General features: G+C 37.7%; 1 protein-coding gene across 7 annotated transcripts in view; it reads right to left on the minus strand.

The window, feature by feature from the left end:
- Positions 1 to 18,183, minus strand: part of PDE1A (phosphodiesterase 1A) — a 336,045-nt gene that overhangs the window by 231,552 nt on the left and 86,310 nt on the right. For 2 of the 7 annotated variants that reach the window (XM_025460406.3, XM_049106232.1), the window contains exon 1: positions 3,682 to 4,170. The exons of the other annotated variants lie outside the window; for them this stretch is intronic. In XM_025460406.3, the coding sequence (XP_025316191.1) occupies positions 3,682 to 3,734 (53 nt within the window). In that variant the 5' untranslated portion in view covers positions 3,735 to 4,170. Of the gene's footprint in view, positions 1 to 3,681; positions 4,171 to 18,183 lie in introns of those variants that run through there. 7 annotated transcript variants of the gene reach the window in all.

Raw genomic sequence — 18,183 nt, forward strand, 5'->3', positions numbered from 1 at the left:
AAATACAATTCTGAGCTGCACTGATGCCTACAGTCAGAACGACGAGGTATGTTTGAGATGCATCGTTTATATATTCTCAGCGCTGAATGGCCAGACTCACTGATCCAAGTTCCACATGATATGCATAATAGAGACCATATAAACTTCCACCTTGGCCATAAAAAAAAATAAAAAATAAAATTTTGCCTTTTCCTTGCCTCATAGACCTGGTGTGAGAATATGTACCTGAAATATTCACAAAAGACTTTTTAAAAAGATTTTATGTATTTATTCATGAGAGACACACAGAGAGAGGCAGAGACACAGGGAGAGGGAGAAGCAGGCTCCATGCAGGGAGCCCGACGTGGGACTCGATCCCAGGACCCCGGGATCTCAACTTGAGCCCAAAGCAGACCCTCAACCACTGAGCCGCCCAGGTGTCCCCACAAAAGACTTTTTTTTTTTTTTTTCGGAAGCCACTCCTCCAGCCCACAAAAGACTTTTAAAACATAGACTTGCGAACCTTACTATGTGAGATGATTCAAGAATCACCATCATAGGAGATACAGACATTCTTAGAGGCAAAATCTAAAGAATACGTAAGATTTCTCACAGTGTTCCCAAAATCACATCCAGCCATGGATATGGAATTTCAACATCTACTGTCTGCTCTAAAGCCTCTTAACTAACTTTTTGCACTTGATGGATGACTTTTTTGTCTAAAATTTAGGGAGATTATGCTAATTAAAAATCGATGCTTATTCATTTTCAAAAATTAAATTAAAAAAAATAAAATCTTGCTCATCTCTCTCAATTCACTTAGGTGTCAGAATTAGTCATCATTGAAATCTGTCTCATTATAATTTCCCAGGACTTTGTCACCTCCTTTTTGGCACCCATCATGTTCCTGTGCCATAGTTACCTAGGTATATACTAGACGATATGTCATGTGAAGGCAGATAAGATGTGTTTTTCTTAAAAAAAAAAAAAAAAAAGATGTGTTTTTCTTTATCATGTCTGACCTCTTCAATGCAGTAGCCCAGATTCTGGAGACTTATAATCAATCAGACAAGGCCAGGTGAACTGAATTTAACCTGTGGGTTCATCTGCAGGAGAAAGTAGTCTGTGTATAAAAATTTGAATGGTGTCAATATGTCAGATATTTCCCCCAAAATCTTGGACTGACCTCTCTTAATGACTAATATTTTAAGTGAATTATTTATAAACAGTTAAAATACTATTTTCACAAAACTCCTGTCAAATTTGTGACTGACACACACAAACAGTCTAGCACTAGTTTGCTTACCAGTGGATTGAGAACTAGTATTGCAAACCCTTTAGGAAATAGATTGTGAACAAGTACATATTGAGAAGGAAAGGTCTGGTACATGGGTCTCTGACCCAGAAAGGCAGGCTTAAGAAAGATGTTCCAATGTGAGAGGTGGACAGTCCAATACTAGCCCAAGAAGACAAGGGACCAGAGAAAGGAGACCAAAAAAGAAAATGAAGTGAGGCATGGAATAAGTGCATAAGATACCAAAAGCAGTCTTAAACCACTTCCTAACTTGCCCAAAAGTACAACTAGGTACCAGAAAGCCACTGCTGTGTTTTACTGAAAAATCACCCAAAATTTTCTACTCATTTGAATGCTTTATTAAGATACTCTCCACCTCCCTTTTTCCTCATGCCAATCATATCCTGATAAAAGCAAAGCCATCTGTCAACGTGCCAACTGACCAATCAATCCCAACCCCAAAATCTAGCCTTAATAACCTGTTTTTAGCCAGGGACCATTTATTTGTACACTTGCTCGAAACAGTTGCCTAAGTGAAAGTATGTCCTCCTTGGCAGCTATGTTTTCTCTTCTAGGTCACTAGGATCATGAGGCAATCATTCGAATTTGCCAAATTGTATTCTATTTTGGGGGCAAAGCATCTCAGTTACTTTACATGAAAAAGAACTGAAGCACAGATGAGTCTCAATTTCCCCATGAGTGGCACTTCAGCACACAATGCAGCAGAAGGGGATATGGATTCACCATAAACCAGTGGTGAAAGACCACCCGCTTCAATCCAACAGCTTCCCAACGGGGTACACACTAATGCTACTGGCTAAGTGGATCTGACTTTATCCAACACAATCTCGCCTTCTTGAATTTCCGCAGGTGCCCTCTTCTCATGGTGCCCTCAATGGGATTGAGTTTGGAATCATCTGTGCTACTGTCACATCTTCTTGAAGTCATACATGCACTTGGGGGAAAATACAAATTAGTTACACAGGAATTATGGCAGGTGAATACACATTCTACGGTCATTTTGGATTTTTGGTTATTTATTGCCATTACTGCATAAAATGTAGGCAGAGGTTATGATATTAAATCCACATGTGTAGATTTAAATATGATTTTTTAAAGATTATTTATTTATTTATTTGAGAGGGAGACAGAGCACAAGCAGGGGTGGGGGTCAGAAGGAGAGGGAGAAGCAGGCTCCCCGCTCAGCAGGGAGCCCAATGCCAGGCTCGGAGCTTCATCCCAGCACCCTGGGATGATGACCTGAGCTGAAGGCAGACACTTAGCCAACTGAACCACCCAGGCGCCCCAATATGATTTATTTTTAAAAAGGTTGTGAAACATATTTGAGCTAGCATTTTAAGCATTACAAAAATATATATTAGTAGCTACTAATAACACTATAATAACGTTTAATCAATACATAAAACATATGCCTTGAGGCCCACTCTTATTATGTGACAATCACAAAATGCCAGGAATTCCATCCATAAACTTCTACTATCCTGTAGTTAACTCTAGAACAACAACTGTGACTGCAACTTGACTTTAATGTCTCATTTTGCTAACAGGTAATATCTCTGCTTTGTTTAGGACATTATTTTGGGGGAAGCCCAAAATTTATATATAATCAGCTTCTTTTTAAAAAATCTTCTGTCTTACAAGGCAGAAATCGTGTTGACTTTCTAGCCTCTTTAAAATGTTAAATTCCTAATTCTGAATTCTAAAGTACATAAGTGACTTAAGAATCAAGGGTTAAAGAGTCAATGAAGAAATTGCTGTTCTCTAGAGAAAGGGTGAGCCCCCCACACACACATAGAAAATAAAATCTTACTTAGCTCAATTTATTACACTGTATCTACATTTTTTCTGGCCATAGATTTCACCACAAAAACTTAATTTTCCTGTTGCCCTGTTGTTTCCTAAACTGCAGAAAGATACCCCTGAACAAGCTGTAGAGGTATATACTTTACCGTACAGCCATCAAGTTCACATTTGTCTTTTCACACGTTATTGCAAAAAGGTATAGCATTTGCTGCACCGAAACATTATCTCTGAGTATAATCAGTTGAAATAACCAAGCACAGTATTTCCAATTTAGAGGGCTGTGCAACCATTGCAAACAGCGAGGGATTGCATAATGTTTTAGAAGTTTTTCCAGTGCTGTGTCATTCATGTGCTTGAATAGCTAATTTGCTTTTAAAATATCTTTTGAGGAGTTGATAAGAGCTTGTGCACAGAGTTTCAGAAAATAGAAAATAAAAGGACTCCTTAGGTATGCATGAAGCTAAACTTGAGACACACTCTACTGCTTTGCTGTAGCTTAGTGCCAAAATTCCCAAGTTAAGGGTGAGGAAAGAAGTGATTTTTCCTGAGAGCCCTGGAGCCAACTGGGATGTAGCATTACTTACCTAAAGATGGGTCTTTGGAGATGTTTCTTCCTGATTGTGACATGGTCATCCATTTAAAGGTAAAAGTTTAACTTCTTCCTGGAAACCACTCCAGAAATCCAGGGAGAGAATGTAGAAGCTTATCCTGGTCTATCGTGCTGCAAGGAGCCCAGAAGGAAAAAGTAGTTTCCTCTTTCTCTTTTTGGGTGCTGGGAGAAAACTTCCCTGCTCTCTGCCAGCTGAACAGTGTGTCCATAGAGGCCACATAAGACAGGCACGTTGGGGCACTCCCCCACAGAGCAGGGTGTGCAAAAACCACCAACAGTCACGTTGATACAGGCAAGAGAAGTGCACAGGACCCTCGGAAACAGAACAGAACAAACAGAAAACTTCCTACCCTAGTGGCACCCAGGTAGGAGCTCCCTGAGTTATTGCAGCCATGAGAGCACTCCTTCCACATGCTGGTCAAGCTCTGAAAAGCTAAGTCCCTCCCTGTCTTTAAAACAGCCTGTTCTGAGGCTCAACTTTTTTTCTTCAAAATAAAAGTTGTACAGCTGGTTCAGCAGTCCCATGTGAGTACCCTCTGAAAGTTTGTTCCCTTAAAAGAAGAACTGTATACAAATTAACGAAGGAAGATGGGCTCAGGCTGCATGCCTGGCTCTGCTTCAAAAGATTATAATTATTTTACAATATTGCTTTTATTCACACTGGATGGACTGTGGAGGCCACTCATGGTTTTTGGCACTCATAACTCAATAACCTACACTTGGTTAAAGTCAAAGATATCATTTCAACCTTTAGAAGCCCATGTGAAGCTGGCCAGAGCTACAAAAGTTAGAAAAACAAAAATTGCTCAATTCTATCAGTGTGACATTGTGCCCAGATGTCTGTATCCAGAGTGACTTTCCAACTACCTGGAGACACGGCAAAAAAAAAAAAAAAAAAAAAAATGCTATGGAAACACACATATACATAGACACACACTTTTTTTTTTATGTTCCCCAAACTTCCTTGGAACCTAAGGTTTTTATATTTTATATGATCAAATTTGAATTTCAAAAATAAAAAGAAAGAAATGTAGATATTTGAGGGAAGTTGTAAACAGCTGAAAATAAATGACATTAAAAACTGTTTTACTTGGAAGACTTTGACTCACACTGCAGGAGCTCTAGTTTTAGTTAGAGATAAGGTGAACCCTCACATTTTAATGTAATGTATTTTGGAGACATTCTTATATCTGAATCACTAACAAAATTCCTACTCAATCAATAGTGGCATGAGATTCCAGGCCAGAAGTTTGGTATGCAATAAAATAAACCATTTCAAAGCATGATTAAAATGTTTTAAAAATATATGTGAAATAAAGGCCAGGGAAATTGAGATGCTCCCGAATGATCAAACAAGGGTCAAATGACACAGAAGAGGATATGACCTATGTGGTTGTAATCTGTAGTTCTTAGTACTCTCCAAATACCTCCACGGGAGCAATTACACCCTTTTATTTTCCTCTTAGTGGAAAGACAAAGAAGAAGAGAATTTCAAAGAAATCACTGATTATGTAGAGCATGGTTCTAATCCATACCTTTTTTTTTTTTAATCTAATGACATCATTCTGAGACAGGATTGAACTAAAAATAATAAATGGGTTCTAGTCCTAGGTCTATCATGAAAATGCCGGGACACTGTTGGAAAATTCTTGACCTATCTGAGCCCCAGTTCTTGTATTTATAAAATGAAGTAATAACATCAATTGAATTCTATGTTCTCTTCCAGTTTTAATGGTACTATCATGCTATTTCTCAATATGATTACTTTGCTTCTTGCAAAGGAACTAGCATAGAAGTTATAATGCCCAATACTCCAAAAATACACATTTATTATGTAAGCTTTAGGTAAAGAAGTCATAAATAAAAAGAAATTTTAAAAATAATAAATAAAAAGAAATTTTATATTGTATGTATCTCTGTAGATATTATATATCTACTTAATGACATCTAAATCAGTGTTCTCGTCACCATCAATAGGCATCCAATCACAACCTGACACGTGTGTGACACTGCAGTTAAATCTGGAGACCATCTACATGCAAACTGATATGCAGACCTTTGGAATAAATGCATTATTGTAACCATATGCTTTGGCTAATTATGACTTTTTTTAATATTTTATTTATTTAATCATGAGAGACATAGAGAGAGGCAGAGACACAGGCAGAGGGAGGAGCAGGCTCCATGCAGGGAGCTGGATGTGGGACTTGATCCTAGGGCTTCCAGGATCATGCCCCAAACCAAAGGCAGGCACGAAACTGCTGAGCCACCTAGGGATCCCTAATTATGACTTTAATCATAATCTAATGAGTCAAAATAATTTTTTTTAATTTAAACTAATTATCATATTCTGTTTCTTTGTATAGGAAGGCACATAAGAAATACCATGATATACAGGTCTTCTGGAAGGATTTTGGCATTTATGGGTGGCAGTCAATTTCTGTACTCACAGTTCATCTATATTACTATTAATTTAGCACAAATACTCCTGAGAGATAACCCTAGAGAATAAGCTCATCAACTTTTAAAAATTAACTTTCATTTTGTCATTTTGAATTAGAAAGGTGAGATGATTTCTTCATTTACAGGATGGAAGGAACTCAACATAAATACTAGTAAACTTCTAGCCAAGGTACAGCTCAAATGACAAGTCAAGTATAAAATCTAACTTGAAGCTCGAAGACTTGACTATCAACTGCAGAATCTTAAACTTGTTAAATTAATTATAGAAAAATAATATTTTTGTCGTGATTAATTTTATATTCTTTTTGTTCTTTAGTTAAGGTAGAAAGCTTAGATTCCCATTTATTTCAAGCACCATATTTAAACCCAATCTTAAAGCCTAAAAAGCCATGAGAAAATACCAATAAGTTAAATATTCATCTGGCACAAAGGAAAATATGTATTTCTTAAATGTTCTCGTAAACTTTTTATCAAAAAGTATTTATATGTAATATTCGGAAGAAAGTTTCCTTCATTAACTTACTCAACTTATTGCAGTATTATTCAATAAGATAAAAGTACTCCACTATTGTTGCTTAAATTACAAAAATATATTCCTTAAATTAACACAATTGTACTGTGTAAAGAACTAAAATATATTGTATAAATAACCAACCAGGCCAACTCTCCTATAAAATAAACCAAATACAATTTATTATGCATAGTTTCCTCCTGGGAGTGGGAATCAGAAATGGTGTTTATATTTTTTCTGTTATGGTAAACTCTCTTTCAGTAGACCTTGTCTAACACTTTCACCAGCAACCCCAGCTCATGGCATGTGCTTACTCTGTCTCTCTCTCTCTCTCTCTCTCTGTCTCACACACACACACACACACACACACACACACACACAGACCTTCCCCCCACTCAGCATTGTTAGAGACTGCCAAAACGGGTGCTTAATAAATATTCCTTAAATTAATTTGTTAAAATACTCAGCTGAAACACACCAATGTATCCAACATAACTCATGGTGTGTGACAAAAAACATAGATTAGCTCCGTAACTTTCCCAACCAAGTGGAGACAAGGCGTGTCATGGTATTTTGTTTTTAGCATCTTGGAAAAGAGGTGAGCTTTACTTTCTCTTGTTTTTCTTTTCTTTTTTTTTTTCTATTGAAATACTTTGTTCTATAGCTCTGTTATGCATAAGTGCCAAAAAGTATGCAATGGATGAAAAATCATGCAATGACAGCCCAAGAACTGGGTTATGAACTTATCTATAAAGTATCACTTTACCTGGTAAGTCTGGTCAAATATCAGCCTGAGACAAAAATTTTTTTTTCACAAAGTCTAATTAAACACAAGGTCACAAGTTATGTATTTAAATGAGTTTTAAACTTAGTAGAGAAATGGGAAGGAAATGCAAGAAAGAGAAGAACAAATGGCATTTTAGGTTTTACTATTATATACATATGATATTTCAATTAAAAAACACATTTTGGGGCACCTGGGTGGCTCAGTTGGTTAAACATCTGCCTCTGGCTCAGGTCATGATCTCACGGTCCTGGGATGGAGGCCTACATTGGACTTGCTGCTCAGTGGGGAGCCTGCTTCTCTCTCTCCCTCTGCTCCTCCCTCTGCTTGTGCTCTCTCAATCTCTCTCCCTCTTAAATAAATAAATGATTTTTTTAAATAAGTAAAATTTTTAAAAAATTTCTTTCCCTCTTGCCTCTCTACTTTCCATCAAGGTTAGTGCTAGTCTTGTGTATGATTAGAGTGTCTCCTATACCTAATCTCCAGTTCCAGAGTGCTCAATCTAATTTTTTTTGATACAACATATGTGAAAGAAAAACACATATATGATACTCTCCAGGAAAAGTGCCTACATTTTGATAAAACCAAGAAAAATAAAATACAAGCACTGCCATAATTTTCATTTGATGTATAAATATGGCATCAGTAAAGTGGAGCACCATTTGCTATTTATTTGAGATAAACAGAAGGGTGTAAACTATGACTAACGAACCAATCACACACAGCCCCTTTACCACTGGGCAAAAAGCTACTGCCTATAAGTGCATGAGACTGGCATCGTTTAGAGATAACTCTAAATCTAATGTACCCTTTTAAGGTAAGTCATTTGCAATCTCTTCAGCATTTCATCCATATTTCATGGCAAATTTCCTACTACATGTCTCTTGACTGGCTACAAAGCTAGTTCATAAGTAGTAGAGCTGGGATTTAAATTCAAATGTCTTATTCTTGAGCCCAGGCTTTTACCCCTAATGAGTTAAATTGTCACCTTTGTGGAGACTCTGACACTGAGGTTGCCTGTGTTCTTTCTGGGCTATATTTCTCACTCTATGGAGAAAGAGAAGGAGAAATTAATCACTGATGAGTGTCTACTCTCTTAATCCTCTACCCTACTGCAAGATCATTGCATTGTTCATTGTGTTCGCATTTCTTACAAGAGCCAGCCCCAGAGAAGGCCTACTGATATCAAGGCGAAATAATCAATGAGTATGTTCTCCTACGATTCAAATGGAAGCTGTGTTCTATTTTAAAGAGCCCTGGACTAATGTCAAGGCCCATATTTTTAAATCCCAGCTCTAGCAGTGATTTTCTCAACTCCCTACACATCTGTTTCCTTAGCAGTCAAACTAAGAAGTCAGGCCTCGTGACCTCGAAGAGCCTTTCCAGCTCCAAATTTTTGTGACTCCATGACTGACCCTGTGATAACATGTCAAGTTATTTAAACTTGGTGTCCAAACAAGAATAAGCTCTGTATTTATTTTTAGCTTTTCTTAACCACAATGAGTCTATGCATACCACCAGAATACTTTTCATCCCCATTGTTCTGGATTGAAAAATATAATACATTGCTATTCAAATGTGAAAATAAATTGTAGTATCTCTAGTTTTTTTCTATTTAAGCGGTTTTCTTTTTTTCCTTTTTTTATTTTTTTTTTCCTATAGCTTCACTTTGGAACTACCATGACTGGAATGTAAACTACAGGAAGACAGGGATTAGTGTCTGTCTTGTTCCTAATACATTCAGTGGCTATTTACTGAATGAATGATCACATGAACAAAGTGACTATTAGTACTATCTCATCATCTTTTTGTATATTCTTTTTCTAAAAACTTAGTCATATATGGTAAATGTTCAGACTTTCATATTTCCTCCAACCCACTGTTTTCCTTCAAGGAGGCATCTGACCTTAGAGGGACATGGGTTTCTATGACCCTGTACTGTCAGAAAAAAGGTGGCCTCAAACCCAAACCTGCAAGTCCCTGAACCTCTCTGTTTTCTCTGGTCTCTGCAACCATGTCCCTTTTCTGTCTGGTCACTTGGCTCCCTGGAGACATCTATTGCTGAAATCTATGGCTGTTTTGTTCAGTAGGCTCAGTCTGGGCACTATGGCCATTCCTTTCTCCTTAAACCCAATCTCACCCTTTGCTGGTGGTGCAGGACCCTCAAATGTACATTATATCCTTCAACTGGATCCCTGATGAAGTTCTTAATCCTTTGGTTTCTGTGTAGGATTGCCTGACCTCTTAAATGGGCATGGCAGGCTCATAGCATAGATAAACTCTTCTTAGTGCAGCAGGACTTCCTGAGCCCTTCATCCCACCCAGAGGGAAGGCTTGGAATTGGACAAGCCATTCCACCATCTTTATTCTGTTGTAGCTAAACTCACCAAGACATGAGAAAATTCCCTGCTGTAAGCTTTCACTCTAAGCGCTCATGCTCCACACTCTAAGCTTAATCGATAAATGTCGTGTGTGTTTTGAGTGCTCCACTGACTGGCCATTCCCCTTACTCTATCCCTCTCCTTCTGCCTCCATATTCCTTGAGAACAAGAATTAAAAGTGGAGCCTGAGGATGTGACTGAATTGTCATCATTTCATGATAAAACTTTAATAAATGAGCAGTTGCTTCTTAAGGATGAATCAAGAAAGCAGCTTCTTGAGATACAATCTACTCCTGGTGAGGATGCTGTACATTGTTGAAATGACAACAGAGGATTTTAAACATTAGATAAACTTGGATGATGAAACAGTGACAGATTGACTCCAATTCTGAAAGATCTACCTTGGGTAAAATGCTATCAAATCAAATAGTGTCACGTGCTACAGAGAAAACATTTGCGAAAGGAAGAGTCAATCAATGCAGCAAACTTCATTGTTGTCCTATTTTAAGAAATTGCCACAGCTACCCCAAAACTTTAGCTGAACTACCACCATGTAATCCATCAGAAGCCATCAACACCGAGGTAAGACCCTCCATCGGCAGAAAAATTACTACTCTCTTACCACAGGCCCAAGATGGAGTCACTTATTCTACACAAGCCATCAAAACAGGGTTTTCGGTTTTTGGTTTTCAAAACAGGGTTTAATACCTAACCTAATTACAGCTTCAAAATCCCCTAGAAATGTAGTCTTAACCGGTTGATCAGAAACGTTCTTATCAGCACAAAGGAGGTAATCTGTCATGGGGTTCTTCTCTATGCCCCAAGGAAGATGAGGTAATCTGCAGGATAAAGAACCCCTGCTCTTTCCCCTAAGGGAAAGTTCCTGAAACAATTCTTTCTTTTGTTTTGCTAATAACTTCTTTGCCCCACTCTCCTTCCTACAAAAACCTTCCATTAAAAAAAAAAAAAAAATTAAAGGGAATATAAGGGAATGGAGAAGAAATGTGTGGGAAATATCAAAAAGGGAGACAGAACGTAAAGACTGCTAACTCTGGGAAACGAACTAGGGGTGGTAGAAGGGGAGGAGGGCGGGGGGTGGGAGTGAATGGGTGATGGGCACTGGGTGTTATTCTGTATGTTAGTAAATTGAACACCAATAAAAAATAAATTAAAAAAAAAATTAGTTTCTGAGGTAAAATTTAGTGATTCATCAGTTGCATATAACATCCAGTGCTCATTAATTACATCAAGTGCCTTCCTCAATGCCCATCACCCAACTTACCCAAAATCTATAAAAGAGTTAACAAACCCAATATCCAAAAAACTTTCATTTTGTACAACTCCTTAGAGCTCCCCTCTACGTGCTTGAAGGGATGATGCCTCATGCATGAATCCCTTATAAAGCCAATTAGATCTTCAAATTTACTCGTTAAATTTTGTTTCTTAACAACTTGCTGAAAGTTTAGATGATGCTAAAAAAAAGTTTAATTTGCTAAAAAAAAAGTTTAGCTTCTTTAGCAATAAAGTATTTTTTAATTAAGGTATGTACATTGTGTTTTTAGACACAATGCTATTGCATACTTAATTATATAGAATAGTATAAATATAACTTGATTATGCACTGAGAAACCAAAATATTAATTTGACTTGCTTTAATAGAATATTCGCTTTATTGCAGTATTCTGGAACAGAACTCGAAGTAACTCCAAGGTATATTAAAGTCTGGCTTCTTACTTGTTTTTACTTTCATCTGTGATAAGAATAATCCCACTCCCCACACTGCATTGGTGCCTCTGGCTAACTGGAAGAAGATAAGATCTATTTATTAAGTGGAAGAGAGAGAAACACATTATTCGCATTATTTTATGCGGCTTTCTTATTCATTTCAGTGGGTGCATAGTGAGTAAATTATAGCACAATCTTAACACTGCCCTGACCTATCTATCCCCATCTCATTTGCTCATTCCTCACTACCACGCCAGCATTTTGTTCCTTGAACACTCCACAATCTTTCGGACTCTTTGAATGTAGTGTCCCTGCGGTCTAGGATGCTGTTCCTTCTGCCCACTGCTCAGATTTCAGCTGCACTTTCACCTCCAAGAGGTGACTCTTCTGACAACCTTATCTGAATTTATATACCTTCAATACTGTCTTTGTCCCCTTATTAGCAAGCTTCATAATCTGTGTAGGTCATGTTAATTATTTATTCACAAATTCATTTGTTTAAGTGATGAATAAACCCACTCTTCAGGATACAGAAACTAAGGGAAAAATCAGAACATCTAACTGTTCCTAACTACCTTAAACATAAACCTAGTCAAATTATACAAAAATATATATTTTTTCTTATATACATGTCTTTGAAGGGGAGCGAAACAACTCCAAAATATATCTCTTTGGCACATTGATTATCCTAAGCTCATTATTTTTAAGAAACGGAGACCCTGATGAGGCTCAGAAAACTGAGTAGAAGTTACCCTTTTGTAAGAAACACATTTGTTAGGGAAAATTGCAATTCTAAGGTTGTCTCCCTGGCTGCACTGGGAAGAGGAGGATATCTAAATCTCTAGACACCTATCAGAGAAACCTTCGACTTAAACCTGCAAAACAGCCTTACTTTTGTTTACTATGCTTTTCCTGACTTCCCACCCCCAACATCTGTCTTTAGCTGAAAACGATGTTTAAGTTGATGACTTTGGCCATTTGGGAGTTACTTAAGTTTCTCTGGGTCTCTCCCATGTATCCATGTTACCAAATTTTGTTTACTTTTCTCCTGTCCATCTATCTTACATCAATTTAATTATTAGATCAGCCAAAGAACGTACAAAAGGAGAAAACGTTTTCACCTCTATGTATATAAGGAGACTCTTACTGATCTCTTGCAATGCTTCAAAACACTAATACGTGTATGTATTTCATCTTGAAATATTTGTCATTACACTTCTTCACATGAGGAACTCTACCTGAGAATAAATGCATTGAATATTAAAACTGACAGTGCAGCTGATGAATCACTTTGGAAATGGTTCTCAGTTTCACCAAAACTATTTTCTACCTTATTGGGCAAAGAACAGACTCTATCCCATTAATCGTTTTAAATTCGATGCTCCTGGGATCCCTGGGTGGCGCAGCGGTTTAGCGCCTGCATTTGGCCCAGGGCGCGATCCTGGAGACCCGGGATCGGATCCCACGTCGGGCTCCCAGTGCATGGAGCCTGCTTCTCTCTCTGCCTGTTTCTCTGTCTCTCTCTATCTCTCTGTGTGACTATCATAAATAAATAAGAAAAAATTAAAAAAAAAAAAAAAAAAATTCGATGCTCCTGACTTGTCAGTCAGAATGAGCTTATTTGCCACTTATTCAATAATAAAATAGATCAGTATTGTTGTTTTCTTCAATGAATTAATAAGGAAGCCCAAGTACATAGCTTCAAGGGGCAAGGAAAAACTGTTGGCTGACTCTTTGGCCAGGTATCAGAGCGGAGCCCTCCTACTTCACAAAGGATGAAAAACTCCTCTTTGTCATTTAAGTGTGGAAGCAGGTCAGTTAGAGTTTGATTGGCTCCAATTAGCACTCCCACAAGTTCTGACAGCCTTAGTGCTGGCAGTAGGACAATTTCTTTTAAATGAGTGTGACATTCTATGAAAACATCAACAACAACAACAACAAAGGAAATCATTTAAAGCAGAATCTCATAGCCAACCACCCACCCACAGCTCACTGCGTAATTCACTGTAAAAGGAAATGACTTATGCATAGCGGGTAGTTAAATAAACATTAGAGAAAGAGGCCTCCTTAATATAAAATTCCCTTTGAGTCAGAGGACTAAGAAAGAGATGATTGAACAGGGGCTTGAATGAGGAATAGATATTCAGTAAGCAGGCTAAGATGAAGGGCAAGCAAAGTGTTTCATCAGCCACTAGCACTAGGCAACAACAGTTGATTGGGAGGACAGGTTGTGGCTGTAGCAGTGCACTGTGGTTCAGGCTAATGTGGCCTGCAGAGTTCAAGAGGCTCACGCCATCACGTAAGAGCAGAGTTGAAATGAGGAAAATAATCAATGTGATATCACAGTTTAAAAGCATGTGATTCAGAAGTTTCCATTACTCCCCAAACATGCCAAAAATGTTGTTATCTGCAGCTCTTCAGGCAGTGGAAAATTGTCCAAAGGTACTTGCATGCTGAGACATGTTCTGTTTCTCTGCAGCTCTGAAACCCATCACGAAATCATTGACTTAGCTTCAGTACTGAGTCATCATTACCAGGTTTCCTCCATATTTTAAGTTTGGTTTCAACATGACTTTAGATTCAATTCGTAGTTGGTGGTGGTTGTATTTTAAGTCCATCTTAAGCTTCCAGTAATGCCTATGAATAAATATGCAGAACTACCACCAAGAATGAATTGAGTCAATGTCAGTAAATGGAAAATTCCTAAATGCTAACCTATTGACTCTCCAGGCTTTTAGAATTAGACAGCAGGAGAGATAATCGTGACTCACACTGACTTTGAATAGAAGCAGCCACTCAATTTGCCAAGATTTTAATAGTTATGTGGTAGGTTCTATGAAAATAACTCAAATGTATAGAAATAGGTCACTAACCCTTATTAACTTTTTAAAACAAAAATGAGTTCGCAGAGAGAATACAGACCACATATATTTGTACCCTCACATCCATTCCCTTCTCAAAAAAACTCATTCCAGCTTTAGATTTTTGCTCCATTTCTACTCACTTTCCCTCATGTCATATTCTTTGGAATGATCCATCCTAGCAAATCTCATCTCTGGAATTGCTATCTTCTCTTATCAATGTATTATTTCTATCAATTTTCCATGATATAACTTATTTGTACATTCATTTAATTAATTTCTAAACTTAAATTCCATAGGGTTTAAACTAGTCCGTGAACATCAAACCCCAATACCTGACAAAACATTGGAAATCAAGTCTATTTTAGAAATTCTGCTTTTTTTTTTTTTTTTTTTAATTATGAACCTTCATTTTGCTGTGGTCCCTCAGAATGTCAATCTTCCTTCATCTGCTCTTTTTCTCCACCTGGCCCAACAGAAAGCATGGGAGCAAGTGAGTTGACCTATCTTTTAGTCATTTACACAATACTTTTCTATACACCATTTCAGTTAATTCTACATAACACACCTAGAAGATAGATTCTCTTATCTTCAAGTCACATCCAAGGAAACAGAGTTTAGAAAAGTTACATTATTTGCCAAATGCTATAGAATTTATATGTTACAGTAATAAGATTTGAATCCAGTTCTATCTGATGCCAACAGCTTTGTTCTTACTAACCCTGCCTCTCAATAATCACATTCTTAGTTTAAATAGTAGCCTTAAAGAAAAAGGCATCTAGGCCGACCATATCTTTTTTTATATATATAAAGGTTTTTATTTATCCATTTGACAGAGAGAGCACAAGCAAGGAGAGTGGCAGGCAGAGGGAGAGGCAGAAGCAGGCTCCTCACATAGCAGGGAGCCAGAAGCAGGGCTCCATCCCAGGACCTTGGGACCACGACCCAAACGGAAGGCAGACCCTTAACACCCTGAGCCACCCCGGGACCCTTGGGCTAACCATACCTTAAAAATATAATTCTTTAATCATTTTAATGAGACTGAACCCCAGCAATGACTCAGACATGATTTAGAGACACATTATTTTGGTTTGCGTCATTTTCACAATATATATGAATGCTATATATGGATTCTCACATATATATGGATCAGTGAACAAAAAAAAAATGAATAAAAAAATTAAAAAAACCAGAAGACTACATATGGAGTTTAAATTTTAAAGTTTAAATTTTAGCATATGTTTGGTGTATAATCTTCCTGAACAAAAGTGGATAAACGTTCAGTCAAGCATCACTGAGAAACCCCAGAAAATAAAGCAAGCTGGAGTAAATAGATAAATGAAGTTGTGGTTCTACCCCCAACATACAAAATGGCTCTCCAATACTGAGGTGTGTGTAATGAAGTTCTTTCTAAAATCATGCTCTTAGCAACTGATCTGGTATCATTAAAAAACTTAATTCATTAATTAAATTCTCTATCTTCTTTCAAAATCACATTATTAGATATTTCACCTGCACAAAAAAAAAGAAGAAGAAGAAGAAGAAGAAGAAGCTGGATGGGCTCCATTTGTAGACTTGTAAAGCTCAGAGTTGCCTGAGATTGCCTAGACCCTATATTCCACTACAAGGAAAATATGGATCACTGCTGCCATTTATTGAACATATATTATGTATCCAGCTCTGCTGAGTGCTCTACAAACCCTATAAACACTGAATTCTCCTGGGATAGGAATTAGTGTCCCTATTTTAGACGTAATATTGTACAAATGGGACTGGCAAAGCAGGTATTTGAGCTCAGGACACCTTTCTTCCCTAGTTAATGCATTACCTACTAGTATGCACCCTGAATGTGGCCATCTAATATGATTTGCTTTGATTCCCTTGCTCTGCTCCTTACAGCCATTTTGCTTTTCTTTTCTTTTTTGAAATTTTATTTACTTTTTCATGAAAGACACAGAGAGAGAGAGAGGCAGAGACAGCAGAGGGAGAAGCAGGCTCCACGCAGGGAGCCCAACGTGGGACTTGATCCCGGGACTCCAGGATCATGACCTGAGACAAAGGCAGACACACAACCACTGAGCCACCCAGGTACCCCCCCCCCCATTTTGCATTTTTATCCTCACTCTCTTCTTCTGCTCCTGGTGAATTAACAATTTTCTTTTCCAATGACAAGCTGCAAGTATCATTATTGATTCTAACTTTCTTAAATTTGTGGGAATTCTGTACTCACTTTTCTCAATTGTTCTGTAAATAAAAAACACTGCTGCTGTTTTGGATGTACACATTGTTTCAGTATAGAAGCTCGTGGACATTGATTTTTTTTTTTTACCTTGAGTTAATGAGTTATTTGCTATAAATAGAAGAGTAGGCCCCTTGAATCTAAGAGGACCTTCAAGGTCAAGTTATTCACCCTCTCAACCATTGCAGAATTTCTCTTGCTTTTCCTTTCAGAGAGGGCTTACTCCCAAGTGCCCCTGCGGTAGAGGAAGTGAATACATTATTCCCTTGATCTCCATTCCAAAAACATTTTACAACCTAAGTATTTCATCTTGTTCAATGTTACTTATGTGTAAAGATAGCATTAGGCTTTTCTTAGACTAACTTCTTTACCTTGTATACAATCAAAGAAATAACCACCTTTTCCAGCAATGAAGAGAAAACTAGCAGGGTTGGTCTTACCAAGGGATGGTATTTGATTTCCAATGTAGCAATTGAAATGGTAAATTTTTATTTTAGGTTGATTTTTGCTTTAAACCTCACCTTTAAAAATAAAACAGCTTGGGATCCCTGGGTGGCGCAGCGGTTTGGCACCTGCCTTTGGTCCAGGGCGCGATCCTGGAAACCCAGGATCGAATCCCACATCGGGCTCCCGGTGCATGGAGCCTGCTTCTCCCTCTGCCTGTGTCTCTGCCTCTCTCTCTCTCTCTCTCTCTCTCTCTCTCTCTGTGACTATCATAAATAAATAAAAATTGAAAAAAAAAATTTAAAAATAAAACAGCTTAGGGGTACCTGGTGGTTCAGTTGGTTAATAGTCTGCCTTCAGCTCAGATCATGATCCCAGGTCTCCCTGCTTAGCAGGATAGTCTGCTTATCCCTCTCACCCCTACTTGTGCACGTGCTTTCTCTCTCTCTCAAATAAATAAACAAAAATCTAAAATAACAATATAATAATAATAATAATAATAATAAATAACATGGCTTCACTTCACTGGCTAATGTGACAAAGATTTACCAGACGTTAGGAGAACAATGATTACTAAAACATGGGCATTGTCCTCAAGAGCTAAAGATAAAAAGGAAAAAAATACCCACGTTTAAAGGTAGTTCCGCAACAATTCGGTGAGTGGGTTCATAAAACAGACAAAAGAAGCTCAGAAAGGAGAGAAAGAAAGCCTCATAGGGGAAATTATTCTGTTTTATCAAGGGTTAGCCAGTGATTAGAAATTCACGATGGCAGAACTGTTTACTAGAAGGATAAAATGGAGAAAGTCAAGTAAAAGGAAGGTGAAAATAACAAAGCAGCATGAAAAACCATAGTATTCAGGACCTGATAGTTATCTTGGTATGAGCAAGGGTAAAAGTATGATGGGGAGTGGCAGGAGATAAAGTTGGAAGATTAGACAGAGGCCAAATCATATGTGCCATATGGGGAGCTTAGACTATATAGAGTAGGCAATGAGCAATGAGTAGCCACTGATTGGCTAGTCAGGGAAAATGGCACCTTCAGTTTTGCAGCTTTAAAAGATCTCAC

The sequence above is a fragment of the Canis lupus genome, chromosome 36 (assembly GCF_003254725.2).
Source record: "Canis lupus dingo isolate Sandy chromosome 36, ASM325472v2, whole genome shotgun sequence".
Taxonomy (NCBI): Eukaryota; Metazoa; Chordata; class Mammalia; order Carnivora; family Canidae; genus Canis; species Canis lupus.